Source organism: Cavia porcellus, unplaced genomic scaffold (genome assembly GCF_034190915.1).
Source record: "Cavia porcellus strain 051 isolate PalLab524CR breed Dunkin Hartley unplaced genomic scaffold, mCavPor4.1 scaffold_15, whole genome shotgun sequence".
NCBI lineage: Eukaryota > Metazoa > Chordata > Mammalia > Rodentia > Caviidae > Cavia > Cavia porcellus.
Window position 1 is genome coordinate 69,086,550 of NW_026947498.1, and position 21,092 is coordinate 69,107,641.

The 21,092-nt window shown below is 39.7% G+C and overlaps 1 protein-coding gene across 2 annotated transcripts in view; it reads left to right on the top strand.

Annotated features, from left to right (window-relative positions):
- The window catches only part of Parp14 (poly(ADP-ribose) polymerase family member 14), a 59,001-nt gene that overhangs the window by 34,973 nt on the left and 2,936 nt on the right, over positions 1–21,092 (top strand). Inside the window, exons 10-15 of one of the 2 annotated variants that reach the window (XM_023562602.2) lie at positions 10,922–11,071; positions 11,392–11,454; positions 11,788–11,955; positions 15,464–15,670; positions 15,752–16,348; positions 17,649–17,782. In XM_023562602.2, the coding sequence (XP_023418370.2) occupies positions 10,922–11,071; positions 11,392–11,454; positions 11,788–11,955; positions 15,464–15,670; positions 15,752–16,348; positions 17,649–17,782 (1,319 nt within the window). The remainder of the gene's footprint in view (positions 1–10,921; positions 11,072–11,391; positions 11,455–11,787; positions 11,956–15,463; positions 15,671–15,751; positions 16,349–17,648; positions 17,783–21,092) is intronic. The other variant, XM_063225085.1, reaches the window with a different exon arrangement.

Consider the following 21,092-nt stretch of genomic DNA (forward strand, 5'->3'; position numbering starts at 1 on the left):
GCAAGATAGATCATGATAAAACCAGTGGAGACAGAAGAGCCATAGTTTGGTGGGGCTTCAAAATAAGATGATAGTAAATCAGCACTAGCTATTATGATGACTTATTTTCTTCAAAATAGCTGTTCATTTCAACACAGGCAATAATATCAAGCAGCCCAGAATAAAGCCTTTCCAATTAATAAGTGAAAACTTTATAAGGCTTCAAGGCCACATAATGGGGACTCATGATGACCACATACTTTTATATATTTGAATCATTACTTACATTAGGGATACTATTCGGTATTCACACATGCAAGATTGATTTATTTCGCTTATGAGTATAGTCTCAAGCTGAACGCATTTATTGATAAATATCTCAATGTGACCCTTCTTTATAGCTGAGTAATACTCCATTGTATAGAAATGCCACAACTTTTTTTAATCCATTCCTCAATTGATGGACACTTGGGTTGTTTCCAAGATCTGGCAATTACAAATTGTGCTGCAATAAACATAGGTGCACATATATCTCTGTGGTATGATGCTTTCAGTTCTTCTGGGAATATGCCAAGAATTGGAATAGCTGGAACAAATGGGACTTCCAATTCCAGCTTTTTGAGAAATCTCCACACTGACCTCCACAATGGTTGCACTAGTCTACACTCCCACCAAAAGTGTAGGAGAGTTTCTTTTTCCCCACAGCCTCTCCAGCATTTGTTGTTGTTGGTTTTCTTGATGCTGGCCATTCTTTCAGGAGTGAGATGGAATCTCAGTGGGGTTTTAATTTGCATTTCTCTAATGACTAATGATGATGAACATTTTTTCATGTATTTACTTGCCATTTGTATTTCTTCATCTGAGAAGTGCGTATTCATCTCAGATGCCCATTTTTGGATTGGATCTTTGAATTTTGGGGGTCTGAGTTTTTTTAATTCCTTATATGTTTTAGACAAAAGTCCCTTGTCTGAGGGGGAGTTCACTACGATCTTTTCCCAGTTTGTGGGTTTTCTTTTCACTATGCTGGAGATTTCTTTTGACATGCAGAAACTTTTTAATAAGAGGTGGTCCCAGTTATTGATTCTGGGAAGTATTTCCCCTGTGGTTTGAGTCCTGTTCACGAATTCTCTACCTACCCCTATGTCTTCAAGGTTTCTACCCAATTTGTCTTCCAATAGATTTAGTGTTTCTGTTTTAATATTCAGATCTTTGATCCATTTAGATTTTAGTTTAGTACATGGTGATAGGCATAGGTCTAGCTTTAGTTTTTGGCAAATGGAGAGCCAGTTTTCCCAACACCATTTATTAAAGAGACTGTCGTTCTTCCAGTGAACCTGCTTGGCTCCTTTATCAAACATAAGGTGGTTGAGTGTGTTTGTAGTTGTGGTTGTATCTTCTAATATATTCCATTGATCTTCAGCTCTGTTATGATTCCAGTACCATGTTGATTTTACTACTGTTGCTTTGTAGTATAACTTCAAGTCAGGGATTGTAATGCCTCCTGCCTTGCCTTTGCTGCTTAGAGTTGCCTTTGCTATTCTAGGTCTCTTCTGATTCCAGATGAATTTTAGGAGTGATTTCTCTAGATTTATAAGGTATGTTGATGATATTTTTATTGGGATTGCATTGAATCTGTGTAACAGTTTTGGGAGAATGGCCATTTTTCACAATGTTTGTTCTTCCGATCCATGAGTAAGGGATGTCTTTCCATTTTCTGAGATCATCTTCAATTTCTTTTTTCAGTCTATTATAATTTTCCCTGTATAGGTCTTTCACTTCTTTTGTAACAGTAATTCGTAAATATTTCATTTTTTTAGTTGCTAGTGTGAAGAGTGTGTTTTCTCTTATTTCCCTCTCTGTGATTTTGTTGTTAGTGTATAGGAATGCTATTGATTTCTGAGCATTGATTTTGTATCCAGCCACATTACTGAATTTATTTATTATATCTAAGAGTCTTTCAATGGAGTTTAGGGGATCTTCTATGTAGAGTATCATGTCATCTGCAAACAATGATAATTTAACCTCTTCTTTTCCTATCTTTACCCCTTTTATTTCTCTCTCTTGTCTAATTGCTCTGGCTAGTACTTCCAGTTCTATATTGAATAGGAGTGGTGATAAAGGACATCCTTGTCTTGTGCCTGATTTTTAAAGTAAAGGCTTTCAATTTTTGGCCATTTAGTATGATGCTGGCTGTTGATTTGTCATAAATGGCCTTTATTATATTGAGGTAAAGACCTTCTATTCCAATTTTCTGTAAAGTTCTTATCATGAATGAATGTTGGACCTTATTGAAGGCTTTTTCTGCATCTATAGAAATGATCATGTGATTGTTACTTTTGGCTTTATTGATATGGTGGATTACATTTATTGATTTACCTATGTTGAACCATCCCTGCTTTCCTGGGATGAATCCCACTTGGTCATGGTGTATAATCTTCTCGATGATTTGCTGCATCCTATTATCAATATTTTATTGAGGATTTTTGCATCTGTGTTCATTAGGGAGATTGGTCTGTAGTTCTCTTTTTTAGTTGGGTCTTTCTCAGGTTTTGGTACTAGAGTAATATTTGCTTCCAGGAATGACTTAGGAAGGATTGCTTCCCTTTCAATTTGATTGAAGAGTTTGAGGAGTGTCGGCATTAGGTCTTTGTATTTCTTGTAGAATTCTGCAGTGAATCCATCTGGGCCTGGGCTCTTCTTTGTAGGTAGCGACTTAATTACATTTTCAATTTCATTAACAGAGATTGGGTTATTCATCAGTTTTACATCCTCTTGATCTAGCTTTGGTACTTCATATGTTTCTAGGAATCTGTCTATTTCTTCTGTGTTATCAAACCTTTGAGAGTAGAGGTTTTCAAAATAGGTGTTGATGATCTTCTGTATTTCTGTAAAGTCTGTAGTGATTTCACCTTTTTCATTTCTTATTGCATGAATTTGAGCTTTTTCTTCCCTTTTTAAATAAAGTTGGCTAGGGGCTTATCAATTTTATTTATTCTTTCAAAGAACCACCTTTTTGATTCATTCATTCTTTGGATTGTTTTCTTAGTCTCTATTGCATTGATTTCTGCTCTGATTTTCATAATTTCCTCTCTTCTTTTGGCTTTGGGCTTGACTTGCTCTTCTTTTTGTAGCTGTTTGAAGTGTAGCATCAGGTTATTTATTAGTATTTGTTCTGTTTTCCTGATGTGGGAACTCAGTGCAATAAATTTTCCTCTGAGGACGGCTTTCATTGCATCCCACAGATTCTGGTAAGTTGTATCTGCATTTTCATTTTCTTGTAGGTATTGTTTAATTTCTTCTGTGACCCACTGATTACTCAAGATTGTGTTTTTCAGTTTCCATGTGTTTGTGGGATTTTTGCTCTATCTTTTATCATTAATTTCTAATTTCAAAGCGCTATGATCCGGTAACATGCAAGGGATGATTTCAACTCTTTTGCATTTGTTTAAATATGTTCTGTGAGCTAATATATGGTCTATTTTAGAGAATGACCCATGTACTGCTGAGAAGAATGTGTATTCTGATGTTGTTGGGTGGAACATTCTGTATATGTCTATGAAGTCCATTTGTTTACAGGTGTGATTCAGTTCTGTTATTTCTTTGCCCATTTTCTGTCTGCTTGACCTGTCCCTTGGTGTCAATGGTGTGTTAAGGTCTCCTGTTACAATTGTGTTACTGATAATTTGAGTTTTCATTTCTGTTAATAGTTGTTTTATCTAACGGGGTGCTCTGGAATTTGGTGCATATATATTTAAGATAGTTATCTCTTCCTCTTGGAGTTTTCCCCTAACGAGTATGTAGTGACCTTTTTTGTCCTTTATAATCATTGTTGGTTTAAAGTTCACGTTTTCTGCAAACAGAATGGCTACTCCTGCTTTTTTTTTTTGGATTCCTGTTGTGTGAAGTATTGTTTTCCATCCTTTGACTTTCAGTTTGTGAGTATCCTTCTGGGTTAGATGGGTTTCCTGTAAACAGCATATGGTTGGATTTTGTTTCTTGATCCATTCTGCTAGTCTGTTTCTTTTGATTGGTGCATTGAGACCATTTACGTTAATGGTTAAAACTGTTATATGCTGGTTTATTGTTGACATGTTATCTCTCTGCTGTTGCATCTTTATCTCTCTGTTCTGTTTAATTATCTTCTTTGCTTAGTGGTTTTTCCTGTGTATCTGTCTCTCAATATTTTTTGCAGTGTTGGCTTGGTGTTCATGAAGTTCTTCAGCTGTTCTTTGTCATGGAAGTATCATATTTCACCATTGATTTTGAATGATAGTTTTGCAGGGTACATCAGTCTAGGTTGGAAATCATTTTGCTTTAGGATCTGGAATACTTCACTCCATGCTCTGCTTGACTTTATTGTCTGTGCTGAGAAGTCTGCTGTGATTCTGATAGGTTTTCCTTTATAAGTGATCTGTCTTTTCTCTCTGACAGCTTTTAATAATCTATTCTTGTGTTGGATTTCTGGGATGGCAATTATGATATGTCTAGGTGTAGTTTTATTTTGGTTATGACTATTTTGAGTTCCATAGGCTTCACTGAACCTGATGTCAGTTTCTGATCTCATGCTTGGGAAATTTTCAGCTATTACTTCTCTAAATATCCTCTTGACATCCTTTATGTTGTCCCTTTCTTTTTCATTAATACCTATCAATCTTGTTATTTTTCTTTGCATCATCTTGCAGTTGTTGAACTGTTATTTCCCGATTCCTTTTTATTTTTAAAAGATCTTTCCTTTCCTGTCCACTAGCTTCAATCGTGTCTTCAAGGTCTGAAATTCTATCTTCACTTTCATTGAGGCGGTCTTTACAGCTTTCAGTGGAGTTTTTTATTTCCTGTATATCTCTGTGCATCTGCTTTATGTATTCTGTTTCTTATATTGCTCATCTAGGGATTCTATCTTTTTGTTTAGTTCCTCCAATTTTTTGACTGTGTTTTCTTTAGATATATTGAGAATCTCTTTCATTTCTTTTATCATTTCTTCTTTTACCTGGGAGATTATTTTGAGTTTGAATTACTTTAAAGCTTCCTGAAGTTGCTTGTTTATTTCAGTCGCTATTATGCCCGATATTTGAAGTGTGTGGCATATATGTTCTTCTATATACATTGCTCTAGGGTTTCTTGAGATGGGCTGGAGGTTTGAGGTTGTAACTTGGTCTTTCGTTTTGTCATTTTCCTATATTTCTGTGTTTCAGGTGTTATTTGAAAGCTTCCTCAGGGTCTGTTGGAAATCCACTTCTATGTTTGGAGCTCCTGAGACTCTGGCACCCAGTTCCCACAAGCCGCTGGGCCTCTAGAACGAGTGGCCCTCTTCTGCCTGTTTAGAACTCCATAGTTCTAGAAAAGCTGGGCTCCAGGGACACTGTGTTCCCGCCTGCTTACTGGAAGCTCCACAGTTTTCTGAGTGCAGCCTGAATGGGGAGGCGGATCCAGATGTCTCAGACCCACTTAGCCACTTCACTGCACCCGGAATTCTGGAGGGTCCTGAACAGTCTGGGCTTGGGGCAGAGTGCACTGGGCACTTAACGCAGGCCGCGGGGCCTCTGGAACTGGTGATGCTCGCCTGCTTGCTGAGAAATCCACAGTCCTCCAGACACACGGGGAGGTGGATGCCCCAGATCCGCCCAGCCCTTCCTCTGCACCCAGATGGTGCGAGAGTCCCAAATTGGCACAGTATATTTGCCACACATGACGGTGATGCTCATCCCCAGAAATCTGTACCTATACACAATATATCTTCGTTCCATTTTCTCAGCCTCCTCCTCTTCCTTTACTCCTTCTTCCCCTCCTCATTTACAAAGGTTTTGTTTCCATTTTTCCTCTTTCAGTCCCTTTGCCTTTCTTTCCTCTGCTGCTCCTCTTCCCACTTGAACATGTTCTTCACGCTTCTCGGTGTCCATCCCGTTTTGCTCCGCACTTGCCGTCTGGGTTTCCCACGCAAGAGACACTCATGTGTCTGATTTACTTCACTCAAAATTAGGGTCTCAAAGTGCATCCCTGTACTTTAAAATGACTCATTTATGTCTCTTTATGCCACAGCAGTACCATATTGTATATAATTAACACACTTTCTTTATCTGTTCACGTGTTGATGGGCGTAAGGGGTGTTCCTGAGATTTAGCTATATGGATATGCATATGTCACTGTGATATGATACTTTCTAACTCTCTTGGGAAGATACCTAGAAGGGCATTAACTGGCTCAAACGGAACCTCCAGTATTAGTTTTTTGAGGGATCTCCATACTGATTTTTATGGTGCTTGTACCAATTAACACCACCAGTGGAAAAGGCATCCATTTCTCCCACAGCATTTGTTACTGGTTGATTGCTTGATGACACCCACTCTTTCTGGAGTCAGGTGGAATCTCAGTGTCATCTTAGTTTCAGTTTTTGAATGACCAGTGATACTGAACATTTTTCCATGTGTTTTTTTGCTCTATGCACTTCTTCATCTGAGAAGTGCATTCACGTCTGGGTTTTTTGAGTTCTTTATATATTTTCCCTGTGTCTGAAAAGTAGCTAGTAAAAAAATTTTTTCCAACTCTGTAGGCTATCTCCACTCTGTTGGTGGTTTCGTTTGCTGTGCAAATGCTTTTTACTGTGATGTGATCCCAGTTGTTGATTCTTTGTAATACTTCCTGTGCAGTCAGTTTTGTTCATAAAGTTTTTGGCCTCTACCAATCTCTTCGAGTTTTACTATTCTCTCTTCTAGGAGTTTACTTCTCTATTCATATCTGCATCTTTCATCCATTTTGATTTTAGCGCATGGTAAGAGATGAGTCCAAGTCAGTGACAGTGAAACTTTGAGTCTCAGTGTCCAAATTGTAAGTCAAAACCACTGATTTATTGTGCAGTGCCGACACTGCAGTTAAACCTTAATAATGATGTTTTAGTTAGAAAACACACCGTGGTGGCTTGGCTGACATGCCAACAGAGAGGGTTCTTCATGCCCACTGCAGCGAATTTGCCACCATTGGCTTAGATTCACTCTCTGGCGTTTGGAAATCCAGTATTCCCAGCATGATTTGTTAAGAAGCGTTCTTCCAGTGAATGTATTTGGCCCGTTTGTCAGAGATGAAGTAGTGGAGTATGCCTGCCGTTGTTTCTGCATCGTTTTTTTTTTTTTCATTTTTAAAAAAATTTTATTTAAGGAGAAAAAGAAAAAAAGCAGAGAAAGGGTACAAGTTATACAGATTTACAGAAAAAACAGTAGGAAATCACTAATTAATGGATTACATATTGTCATCTTAGAAATAATTGTTCAAGTTGTTTCTGCATCTTTTAATATATTTCATTGATCCTCAGGTCTCTTGTTTTGCCAGTACCATGCTGTTTTTATCATAGTAGCTTTGTACTATAATTTTGAATTGAGGATTGTGATGTCCCCATTCTTGTCCTTGTTCCCCAGAATTTCTTTTGCTAATCTAGGTCTCCTCTGGGTCCATATGGATTTCACGATTATTTTCACTAGCCCTGTGACATATAGTATTGGGATTTTGATTGGGATTGCATTAAATCTATAACAACTTTGGAAGTTTGGCCATTTGCACTATATTGATTTTTCCTACCCATTTTCTGATATCATCTTCAATCTCCTTTGTCAGAGTACTGTAGTTTTCAGTGTAGAGGTCTTTTACTTCCTTCATTAGATTAATTCATAAGTATTTCATTATTATTTGATGCTATTGTGAGAGCTGTTTCCCTAATTTCTCTCTCCAAAAATTTGTTATTTGTGTACAGGAATGCTATTGATTTTTGAGTGTTGACTTTGTATTCTGCTGTGCTTGAATTTGGTTATTAAATTAAGAAGTCTTTTGGTGGAGTTTTGGGGGTATTTTTTGATGGAGGTTTTGGGGGTCAACAAATAATGATCATTTAACTTCTTCCTTTCCTATCCACATTCTTCTTATTTTTCTTGTCTAACTGCTCAGGTTAATGTTTCCAGAACTATATTGAACAAGAGTTGACAGTGGGCATCCTTGTCTTGTTTCTCATTTCAGAGTGAAGGATTTCAGTTTGTGTCCATTTAGTATGATATGGGATGATGTTTTGTCATAGCTGGCTTTTATCAGATTGAGATAAGACTTGTTATTCTAATTTCCTGTGGGTTTTTTTTTTATCATGAATGAATGCTGGGCTTTGTCAAATGCCTTTACTGTATCTATTGAAGTGATCATATGGTTTTTGTCCTTGATTCTGTTAATGTGATAGATTACAATTTTTGATTTGTGTATGTTGAACCATTCCTGCATTCTAGGATGAATCCTGCTTGCTTATGGTGCATAATTATTTTTGGTGATTTGCTACATTGTGTTTGCTAGTATCTTATTGAGGATTTTTGCATCTATGTTCATAATGGGCCTGCAGTTCTCATTTTGGTTGGATCCTTCTCTGGTTTTTGTATCAGGGTAATGCTTGCTTCCAGCAATGAGTTTGCGAGTGTTGTTTCCCTTTTGATTTTAGTGAGGAGTTTGAGTAGTAGTGATACTAGGTCATCTCTAAAATTTTTATAAAATCCATCAGTGAATCCATTAGAACTTAGGTATTTTTTGTTGGTAGATTTTTTTATTCCTTCTTTAATTTCATTGCCTGATGTTGAATTATATTGATGTTGGAATTTTTATACCTTCTTGATTCATCTTTGGTAATTTGTATGTATCTAGGAATTGTTCCATTTCTTCTGAATTATCTGTCTTGTTAGAATACTGTTTCTCAAAGTAGATACTGAGGATCTTCTGGATGTCTGGGGGATCTGTTGTGATTTCAACTTTTCCATGGTTAACTGCATGGATTTGAGTCTTTTCTCTTTTTTTGATAAGGTTGGCTAAGAGTTCATCTGTTTTATTTAATCTTTCAAACAACTAACTCTGATTCGTTAATTCTTTATATTGCTTTGTCAGTCTGAATTGCATTAGTTTCTGCTCTCTTTACATTTTTCCTCACATGAACTTTGAGTTTAACTTGCTCTTCTCTTTTAGGACCTTGAGGTTAAAATTAGGTTATTCATTTCAGCTCACTCCGTTTTTCAGTGTAGGAATTCACTACTATAATTGTCACTCATAAGACTGCTTTCATCGCATCCCATAAGGTCCAGTATGTCATATTGGCATTATTCTTTCATTATGGAAATTGTCCAATTTCTTTAATTTTATCCGTGACCCCCTGGGTGTTCAGGGGGGTATTATTTAATTTCCATGTGTTTATGTCATTTTTGTGGTCCATTTTTATCAGGGCCCTGGCTTAAGACCACTGATATGCTCAGGGGTGGGATGACAGAATAAAACACAGTCATTATATATATATTATATTAATTGCAATATATTATATTAGTTATATATATTAATTACAAAAGGCACTAGGATGGTCACAGCCCAATAAGAACTAACACCATGAGGCTCGGCGTCCTTGGCCTTTATTAGGTACACTTGATTCAGGGGTGTGCTGGGCTGCAGAGAGTGGTGGGAGTGAACTGCTTAGGCAATCAAGGTTCAAGAATTGAGGAACAATGCATTTTTGGAAAAGCACACAGGAAGGGGTCATGGTTAATCAGTGACCTGATTGTCTGCTAACTACTGAGCTAGAAGCAATTTGCGTGAGTCGAAGTCCTCAGCTGCCATTCTGCCTTGCTTCAGGCACCAGAACTTCACAGACCATTTCTTAGTCTTCAATCTGGCCATCGATTTAAAGATTGACCTGCCTGTACACCAGCCACAAGTCTCACCACAACTCACGTAGGACTAGGACAGACTCTTCACTTATTCTCGTGGCAGTTTATTAATATGAATCACTGCCTGCTCTGCACTGCACTGGGCTGGTCCTCAGAACCTTTTTCCATTTATTTCCAATTTCATTGGGCTATGATCTGATTATACACATGGGAGAATTTCTATTCCTTTGTATTTATTTTAGTGTGTTTTGTGGGCTGGTATGTAGTGTTTTGGTGCATGTGCTGCTAGAAAAACATGTATTCTACTGTTATTAGGTAGAACACTCTGTAGATATCTACTAAGTCAATTTGTTCAAAGCTTCGGTTCAGCTCTAATAGTTCTCTGTTCATTTTTTTGTCTAGTTGATCTGTTTGTGACAGTGGGTTATGGAGGTCCCCATTACCATGGCATCCATGTTTAGAATTAGGGCTGTGATGCTCTGGGCCTGTCACACGTGTATGCAGTTTTGGGGAGCAGGGGCCTTAGGACTTTTTCCAGTTTATGTGTAGAATTAGAAGATCTCCTTCTTCAGCTCCCACCTTTCTATGATTCCTCTTGACTCTCTGACTTCCAGAGCTCATTTTCCAGGTTCTCCGACCACAGAAACAGGGATTTTTCTGAATTCAAGCGGCCTGTTGTACTGTCTTATCAATGCATCACTAGAGTTGCCTTCCAGAAAAGGAAGTGTAAACCAAGTAATGGAAATGCTGTGTGCTTACATCTGGGGAAACCAAGGATTCCCTCCCGTGGTCTTCAGCTCACAGGGACCTTTCCTAACCCTCTGGCCACAAGGACAGGCATTATCTGAGAGTGCAACCTGTTTCTCAGTCTGTGACTGGGGCCACACTGGGCTCAAAAAATTTAAAGATAAAACCTAATGGGAAATTCTCCCCTGTCCAGATTGCTTCTTCAAGTTGTGACTCCTTCCCCTAATCTGCCTGATGCTGTTGACAGAGTTCTTGGGTGGTGGCATTTTATATTTGACTGTGTTTTGTTTATAATTGTGGGAAAGTTGCCTATAGAGGCTGACTTCACCTTGGCCACCTGGAAGTACATTTGATCTTTACTGTATTTTGTAATCCTGTACTGGAAACAAACACTTCCTGGGACTCAAGTTAGAGGGCAGTGCTCAGAGAGAGGTAGCGAGAGAGAAAGACTGAGAGACTGAGATGCCAGAGACCCGAGACACTGTTGCTCTTGCTGACTTGGGTGACTGACTCGAGCTTTTTCTTTGCAGATTTCTATGGGACTATTTCTAGCCCTAATTTGGGAGTACATGAAATGAAGATTGGCCCCATCCTCTTCCAGGTGGCCTCTGGGGATATCACTAAAGAAACTGCAGATGTGATTGTAAATTCAACATCCAGCACATTTAATCTTAAAGCAGGTACTTCACTTCTATGATTTTGATTAGTTAATAATTAACATGGTAGACCCTGCAAAAGAGTGTGTCTATAGCCAAACTGGTTTGGGTCAAATTGTCCCATTAATATTAACTAAAAATGTTAACATGATTTGTACAGTATTTCTTATAATTGCCAACAGTTACCGCATGAATGTTGCTTGTTTGTTATTAGCAGTACTCAGGCTGTAGGATTCCTTCAGTGCTGGACATGGGTTTAGATAATGAGGAAGTCTATTGACCCAAATGCACTGTAGTAACGTTTTTAAAGTCATGTTTGTTACCATCGGTATTTTCTCATCCAGGGGTCTCCAGAGCAATTTTAGAATGTGCAGGACAAGAAGTGGAACAGGAATGTGCTGTCCTAGGTAAGACCCAATACTATGTTGATAGTAAAAATGATAAGTAGAAATTAGAATTGGGAAGTTGTGAAGAAACTGAGGACAGTCCTGGGGTTGGGAAGGCAAACACATTAATCTTATAATCACACATTTTATGAGCGAATTTCCAGTTGTAGAGAATTAGAAGTGGAAAGTAATCTCACAATTAAAAGAGAAATTAATCAGAACAATTTCACCAAAGATAGTATTTTAGAAATTTCTTATTTACAAAATGCTTCCCTGACAAATCAAGCAGTCTGCTTTCTAAACAAAGAGTACATTAAGCAGTCAATGTTGTGTCTTTTTGTCTGTGTTTTCCAGGTCGACAGGGCAAACAAGAGTACATAATTACTAAAGGTGGATTACTGATGTGCAAGAACATTATTCATGTCGTTGGTGGAAATAATGTCAAGAAATCAGTTTCCTGTGTTCTGCAAGAAACCGAGAAACTGAATTACTCCTCCATTTGCCTCCCAGCCATTGGGACAGGTTTGTAGCCTCTTTGGAAGTCAAGGCCAAATGTGAAGGCGTTGATTCGGTGCTTAATGTGGGTGTCACCAAATCTGAGTGAGGGTCCTTGGTTTATCTGAGTGGACAGCTTTTTCATGCTAAGATAGTGAGTGAAGCTTGTGAGTGGTTTAAAATAAAGGGAGAAAAAGTGAGCTAGCTGTGGGTGTGTGCCTGTGGTCCCAGCTACTGGAGAGGCTGAAGCAGGAGGGTACTTTGAGCCCAGGTGTTCTAGGCTATCCTGGGTCACTTAGCAAGACTTCGTAAAAAGGAGGAGGAGGAAGAGGAAAGTGAGTGGGTTGTTAGGGAGGGGAACGAAAGCAAGGGAGGGCAACAGAAGGAAGGGAGGGGTATGCAAGACTCCCCTCACACGCTTCATCTGCTTTTCTCTTCCCTGTACAACTTCCATCACTTAACCCTCCACCTCCTCCTCTGTCCTTCTCCATGAAGAGCATCACTGCATCAGCTTCCCGGTTGCCAGGGCAACCCCAGCTCTACATCACCTGCATTGTAGAGGCCTCTCAGTCACTCAAACTTCCTGTTTTGGGCTGCTTGCTGCTTTTGAGTTTGTTTTCCTCAAACTACGTGACGACTGGATTGTGTGCTTCCTCGTCTGTCAGTGTAGTGTTCAGGTAAACGTCAGTCAGCAGGTGCTCTCGATGCTGTCTCCCCAGGAACCAGGGCTGTGTGTGCGAGGAGGGAGCTAAGCAGGCCGGGAGGACGGTGGGTCCGAGTGGCCCTGCGAGGGAGGACTCAGCGCGGGAGCTGGCGTTCCCTTGCTCAGAAGCCTCAGCTTGAGTTCCTGGACCGGCGCCCCAGGCCTTGGAAAGTTCAGTCTTAGTAAACGTAGCCGTCCTTGTCACTTTCTGGGCCTTCTCATCCTCTCACTCATATTTTGCACCCTGTAATTCTTAATGCTCCTGGAAGGAATGGTGTATCCACTTACTGCTCAGTTTCCGGAAGTATAATCTATTTATTTATTTAGGTGCTGGGGATTGCAGTCACAACCTCGAGCTTCCCAGGCAGGCGTCTATGCCGCTGAGCTAAACCCCTGGCCCACCAAAAGTATAATTAATGATCCTTTCATGTTTTTATTCCCCTCCTGGTATCATCCATTCCTAGCAATCAGCCTTTGTCTAGGTTTCTGGCCACCTGCTTATCTAGACTGATGGCCACCCAGTCTCTGTCCCCACCTGTCTGGGCTGTTGGTCCTGTTCCTAGTCTTAAATTACTCTGAGTCCAGGAAACAGCATGCCTGGGGTGGCACAGATCTTTCTAAGGTAGTCTTGGGTGGAGTCAAAATGCAAAAGACAGAAAGGAAGTGGCTTTCACTTTGGCAGGTGCTCTGCCACCCCTCCAGCCCACCTTCCAGCATTTCTGGGGTGTTGCCAGCCCGTGGCCTCTCCTGTGGACCTGGCCGCATCGCTGGCCTGCACAGGCAAGGCAGGGTTGGTGGGTTTTCCTTGCTTGTCCTTTCAGCCATCGTGGTCACCGCTTCAGCTGGCCTTTAAAGCCACAGGTGGAGGTGCTCACCCGAGTGGTGTTTACGAGTCCAATTAGGACTCTGATGAAGACAGCCCGTGGGAGTAGAGGCAGCGCCTTGTCCTGTAAAGACCCCGCGTAAGGTGGGAGGAATGGGGGGTCGCAAAAGCTGCAGGCGGCTTAAACGCAATGCAGACCCCAACGTCTCACTGTTCTCCCCTGGAAATCCAATCCTTCTTCATATGTCCCCAGTCGTGTGAAAACCATCACTTTTCTCTGGCATCCTTGACTCCTCCCTCTTTACTAACCCTACATTCTCTAGCTTATTAACTGATCACCTCAATGTGAGAGTCAATATTTTTGCACTTAGGCCCAGAGATAGAAAGATAAGGAAAAGGTCCAGAGCACAAGGCACATCACTGGGTGCTCCTGACTTTTCTCCCTAAAGGCCTCCTCAGTGCCTGCACCAGGCTCTTCATTCCAGCCGCCTCTCTCTCTCCTAACTACAGACATATTCTCCGCTTGTGTGTCCTCCAACGTGGCCCTCCAGATTTATCTTTGCCCACTTGATCCTAGACAGAAGACTTAGGAGCAATCAGGTTCATCTTTCTCAGAAACCAGTTGGCCCCGTCCGTGACTGTCTGAATATGTGCTTCTGTGACGCAAAGTCCTCTCTGCAGAGCCCCATCCCCAGGGTACTTCCCCTGTTGACATCTGTCCCTCTTGCCTACCATTGTATGCTGGCTGAGTGGCCCGTGTGGCGGGGAATGGCAGATGTTTATAGAGAGCACCCCAGTGATCCAATACTTCCATTTAAAGCCTTCCAAATATCATGGGAAAATCACAGCTTTGTAAATGAGAATTTCTCTCTCTGTTCATCAGTTTAAAAAACAAAAAACCTGAAGAAACCCTCTTGGCTAATTCTGTATGGGGTTTGCTGCATGCCCACACTTGTGCAGATGGCCAGGTTGCTCTCTTGACTGCAGTACTGAGATAACCTGAATGGGCTTTTTTTTTTTTTTTCAAATCCATTGTATTTAAAAGAGAAAAAAATTTTTTTCAAAACACAACAATTGGAACAACTGCACATAGATTGCACATTACGATTCCCAAATCAGTCACCCAGGGTATGAGACAATAAACTCAGAAAAATTAGTAGTAAAACTATCTTAACTATATTTTATATAGATAAACATATTCTGAATGGGCTCTTAATGTAATGTATCAGCTTGGCCGGGAAGCTTTTGTGTCATATACCATGTGACTGTGTCAACTGCCATTCATGTGGGACCACCTCCTTGGCTGGAAAGGTACCTTTCATGAACTTGCCAGGGCAGTGGCTTTCATAGCATGAGAAAAAAGATGGCATGTGCAGGAGACACAAGAGCATCTGCTCCGTGGCAACCTCGAGACCTGCTGATCAGCTAAAATCTCAAGTGTAACTTGCATCCAAAGGATCAGAGATGGTAACAAGTAGCTTACCACTCTGCATGTCTAACAAAGTTGTTTGAGTTTAAATCCGGTCCCCAGAGTTACTTGGGAAAATACTGATACATAAAATCACACAATGACATAAGAAAAACATGCTTTTCTCTCCTGAGATCTGTGTTAGCACGCACGTATTAGCATCTTTTGCCTCTTATGGCTCTTTTGAGGACACTGGTGAGTTAGGAAGACAAGTTACCAGCATCCTGTAACTAAAGAAAGGAAACAGTGACATGGAATCAGATCAACAGGCAAACGTCAGAGAAGGTCAGAGACCAGAAGTCAGGATTCAGGGCGCTTGTTCCTTGCTGGGCGGTTGGCTTCCTCACATCCTGGAACAAAACTCCTCACCGCACCTAGGACGTCAAAGGTCTCTGCTTTTACTTACATCACTAGAAAATTTACATGGATGAAAGAGCTGGGATGCTGGCATTTGTTTTTCAAGAACTGGAATTCCTAATTTGCTTTTGGGATTTCCAGTTGGGTTTTGTCCTCCAGTCATTTTTCTTATTTAATTTTCCAGGAAATGCTGGACAAGACCATAATAAGGTTGCCGAAGCTATACTTGATGCCATTGAAGACTTTGTCCAGAAAGGATCAGTTCAGCATGTAAAGAAGGTTAAAGTTGTTATCTTTCAGCCCCAGCTACTAAATGTGTTTTATGCCAACATGAAAAACAGAGAAGGGTCTCAGGCTTCTCAGCAACCATCGATGTTATCTAAATTTTTCTGTGAGTTCTTTATTTTTATGAAATACCTTTTTAAATATTGAGTTTATATAGGAAACAGCTAATTTTCTTTTTTCTCTTTAGCCCGCTTAGGTTTTTCAAAACCTCAACCACAAGAGAAACCTTTGATTTTGGAAAAGAAAACAGAATTGGTGGTCTTCCAGGTGTGTGGTGACAGCCAACGCTGCGTGGACCAAGCTGTCCAGTGGTTAAAGGACCTGATCACAAAGGAGCAGTTTTCTTACACCAACACAGATGAGTGTCTCAGAGATTTTGATGAAAAGGAGTATAAGGAACTGAATGAGCTGCAGAAGAGATTAAATATTATCATTTCTCTGGACCAGAAGAGACCTTTCATGGAGGTTTCGGGAATTAGTAGAGATGTGATGGAGGCTAGAGATAAAATTGAGGAGATGATTAAGAAGGCGAGATTGGCCAGAGAAGAAGCAAAGAGGGCAGACTGTGTTAGTGAATTTATAGAATGGCAATACGATGACAATAACACTCCTCATCCTTTTGACAAAATAACCAATCTGCAATTGGAAGATGCAAAGAAGAGAAAGAACAAGAGCATCAATATCAAAATTAACAATCAGTGCTACACGGTGGACCTGGAGACCTGCATTGCCACAAGTCAAGGCGGACACAGTTTCACTGTTAGGCGCCTCACAAAAAGTGAAAGTGAGTTAAATCTTCATGCTTGTCATTCGATTATTTCACAGCTACTTGGGACTTAACAACTCTTGTGCATACATCAAATGTTCAGGTAGATAAAACTCAAGGAATCTTAATAAGACATACTAGAACATTCAGGTCTCTGAGTTCAAGAACCTGCAGTATGGCCAGGAAAACAGCGTGGATGTGCTCAGCATCCCAAGGGTCCTGATGACAATAGCCAAGCCTTGCATTTGTTCCCATTGTAAGCTTTCCAGAGCCGGTTCTGTTCGGGAGTAATAGCTCCTCCGGCCAGAGGAGGGAAAACTGTAGCCTTAGAAGAAAGTGGCTCAAGGTTGTTTTTTATTTTAAACAAAAGGACAAATGGACAAAGCAGAGAAGTCAGGCTGTGGCCAGTGACCTCTGTGTATGGGTGACTGATGACCCAGAGAGGGTCCAAATTGTCCTTCCAGGAGTCACACTGCTGCTGCCAAGTTGCTTTGCATAACATCAGGGAGGAGCCTGAGATTCCATGATTGCATCTGCTCCCCAAGAAGGGAAAGCTTACCTTGTGTAGGCTGCCATTCCTCCGGCAAACCACATAAGCCTCCTACTGGAAATCAGTGACTTGGTTTCCAACACACTGTTTTCATCTCTTGTGAAAGCAGTGGGAACAAACTTCTCAGGTTTTGAGGAAATCACATTGTCTATAGTATTCTGCTTACCAAGGAAGGAGATAGAGCTGCCACCTTAATGTGTCACATAATAAAACCTACCACCCACCTATGTCTCAAAGAGGTTGTGAAGATAAATGAGCATACCATGGTGGTAACGAGGCAGTCTGGCAAAATCCCATGCATAAGCAAAACAGTAGCTACTATTTAAAACATGGCATGGAAATAACGTTTTGTTACATTATGGGAGTGGGAGTTGAACAGAAAATCTAGATGAGGTGTACTGTGCCATGGTAGTAGGATCCAGATTTAAGGTACAGATACCCAGGCCCCAGCCCGCTGAGACTCAGATTCAATATGTCTGTGACATTGTCTTTTTCTTTTTTGGTTCTGGGCACCAAACCTGGGGCCTTGTGCTTGCCCAACAAACACTCCACCACCAAGCTCTGCCACCAGAACCTCCTTCTGAAAATCTAACATTCCAGCCGATTCTGATATGGGTGGGCTGTGGTCCACTCTTTGGAATACATTCTGCTAGAAAGATAAGGAACTTGCTGAGCATAGAGAATCAGGAGATTATAACACAACACAGACGAGACTCAGCTTTTCAGTTTGGAAATACACAGGGGAGTCCTCTCATGTCTGCTTTGCAGTTACCCTTCCTGCACACTGGAGTGACATGAATCAGCAGAATCTCTGTGTGGTCCCGCTGCAGCTTGGGGACCAGGAATTCAGCACTGTGGCAGGAAAGTTTAAACAGACTTGCCCAAATTTTGTCATTGAGAAGGTAAGTCCCATGTGAACAATGGACTTTCTTGATGGTGGAAATAAGTAGTATCATAGTCCTGTATAAATATCTTTCAGATGCTGCCTATAAATTTTTTTATATAGAATTAGATATTTGTAGTAATTAGATTGTAGGTTCTATATCATCACTATAACTGCTGAGACATTAAGATTTTTGTGTCCTTTATACAATATGATCTTCAATGGCAGTGTGGTTAGAATAATAAAGATATGCCTTATCTACTTTGTAAAGCAAGCCAACGAAAACTCAAGGCCATGAGTTCCCATGAGTTGGGTTTGATAATTAGTAAGCACAACAAAGAGACACCTAGAGGCTCCTAATCTGGATTCTATTCTTCTGTCCCCTATTTGCGGGCCAGTGTGCTTGTTACCTGCATAAATTTAATAGCTCTTTCCTTATTTATCTCAATTATTTTCACATCTTCCATTTTATATGCTATTAATATTGCCCTTTAGAATTATGTTCTTCTCTGACTTCTGTGTCATTCATTTTCCTTTTATCTGATTTTCCTTTCACTATCACTGGCAGCTGTTAAATATGTATTACATATTATACAGCATGAAGACCTACACAGTTGTACATTTGTCCTTGAGCTTCTTAGTACACAAAGCAAAGAAGGAAACACCTAGCATACAACTCATAATGTCCATAATAGGAAAAAGCAAAGCTTTGATAGGAAAACTCAGTTCTTTACAACACTGAGATTGATCCTCAAGACAGTTCTTGTGTGGATCAAGTACTGAAGAATAACTTTAACACCATCTTTACAATACATTCAGTATGAAATTTATATCACTTTTTAAAAACATCCCTTAATTTAAACGCATTGAACAAAACTCATGCCTGATTGAATGGAAACAATTCTACAAGGCATCAAAACAGTGGGATTCAAAGATGCACCTCTTAGATGGCCCAGTTGTGGTAACAAAAAGTGCCATTCCAAATGCCAATTGCAGTGCACTGGTAGGAGCTGACTAGCTCACTGTGATAAAATGCCAATTCAGACAATTCAGACGGAGCAAGGATCAATGTCCCAGGGGATTGGCAGTGTCCAGGGTTGGTCCCAGAGAGCTTTCCATGTATCAGCAGACCTTGGCCACAGAAATTGTTTCAGCATAGTATTGCAAAAGAACCCTGTTTTCAAATAAATTTCTGAGTGAAATTCCAGCTATAGGCAGCTCTGGAGGTGCCTGGTAGTGTGCAAATCCCAACATGAAATATGACTGATCTGTCGCCCTCTGGCACTGTTATGTCTACTTTTTTTTTTTTTTTTTTTTTGTACTGGGGGTCGAACTCATGACCTTGCGTTTGCCAAGCAGGCACCTATGCCACTGAGCTAAGCCTCCAGCAGCACTATTATGTCTTACGGTGAAAATTCTTTTTTTTTTTTTTTTTTTGTCTTTTTTTGAGATGGGGTCTCGCTATGCAGTTCAGGCTGGCCTTGAGCTCACTTTGTAGCCCGGGCTGGTCTCAAACTCATAAGGATCCTCCCACCTCAGCCTCCTGAGTGCTGATGATAAAAATTCTTAACATCTCTAACCCTTCCACTCAGATTCAACAATTTTGCATATTATCTTTTTCTTCCATTTTTACTGAAGCTTTGAAAGTTGCAGATCTCATGACACTCCTACTTTTATATTTCCTAAGTATGAAGATATTCTTCTAAATTATAGAAATACCATTATATCATACAAAAAGCACATTTAACAAGTATCATTGAATATAAACAAAATTTCTCTAGTGGCTCAAAAAATCTTATGCCTGCCCCATCTGGATTAACATGTTATATTTGGCTAGTATGTATTTTTCCTCTCTTCTAATACAAAATAGCACTCTTACATTTTTAAAAGTAATTTTTCATGAGATTGAATTTTAAAAAGCCTAAGTCATTTCTGTTGTAGAATGTCCTACATGTGGATCTTTTGTGCTTTGATATTTTGGGAAGAATTCAAGCAAATTTTTAAAAATGAAAGTCTAGTCTTGTCTAACTTCATTTATTTCTTTATTCTCTTATTTCTAATAAACTGGGAGTTAGTTTTAAAGGCATCAGTAAGTTCAGATAAAAATAATTCTTTTTTTGCAGAATCTCATAAGTGATCAGGACACCCTGTGGTAAGGTTGTCCCACTGTTCATGAGGGTGTTATCCAAACTTTTCCCCACTGATTTTAACATCCTTTGATGATTCTTGTCTAAATCCATCATTCCACTGGAGGTTGCAAGGAGACTTTCTAATTCCTTCATGAATTTTCTAATTCATTTCTTCTATGCTTGTTATTTGGCAACTTTTCAGAGAATAAATTTTCTTGCCCCTGCTGTTTAGAAAATTCAGTATGTTGAATTTAATTACAGCATTATTTTATTAGACATACAAACTATCCTACAAATGGTGAGCAGCAAGTTGGCTCCCATCTCTTTTGGTGAGTCCATTACTCCTGCAGCATTTGTCTGCTTCCCGGCACGATGTCTGTCACGCTCACCCTGTGCTTTACTGGCCCCAGGCTGGGACTCTTCGCGGAGAGGACGGGCAGTAAGAAACCGAGAGCTGTGGGCTGAGCGTGCTCACCACTGCTGAGGGGCTGCTTCCAGATAACGCTGCGAAACCCATGAGCTCGCTTTCCAGTCAACTGTAATATTACAGAATTCTTCTTAATCTCTTATATTTTGTTTTGTTTTTATCCTGTAAAACAGCAAGTTTGGTTACTAGAACAGTAATTTATTTGTTTTATAATAGGATACATAAAATTGTTTTAAGATTATACCAAAATTAGTAGTAGTAATTTTAAAATAGCTACATGAGTTTTCTTTAATTGTTACAGTTACAACACTATATTTTAAAATTAGTTTTCTTTTAACCTTTTTATGACTATAATATTTAAGATGTTTTTCTTAGTAGCAACATGTGCTTGAGTTTTTCTTTTCATCTCTTACCTAGAGTATTTAATCTGTTGACTGTATTTACTACATTTACTGGTATATTTGGGTTAAAATATTCCACATTAATCTTTGTTTTCTATTTATCACACCTATTCTTTGCTCTTTTTTCTCTTTTCCTGCCCTCATATGAATCAAGCATTTCTATTATTCTGTTTTTCTCCCCATGAGACTGTTGTGTATTCTGTTCTAATTATTTTATTTTCTTTTTGCACTAGAAGTTAGGTGTGTCACTGACTTACTAAACTCTTATTGAATCCTTATGCTCATCATCTCCTACACAATGCAGTGATCTCTGAACTCTTTAAGATGCCTTTATCCCCTTCCTAAATTTTACTTTTAACAGCTACTTTTAAT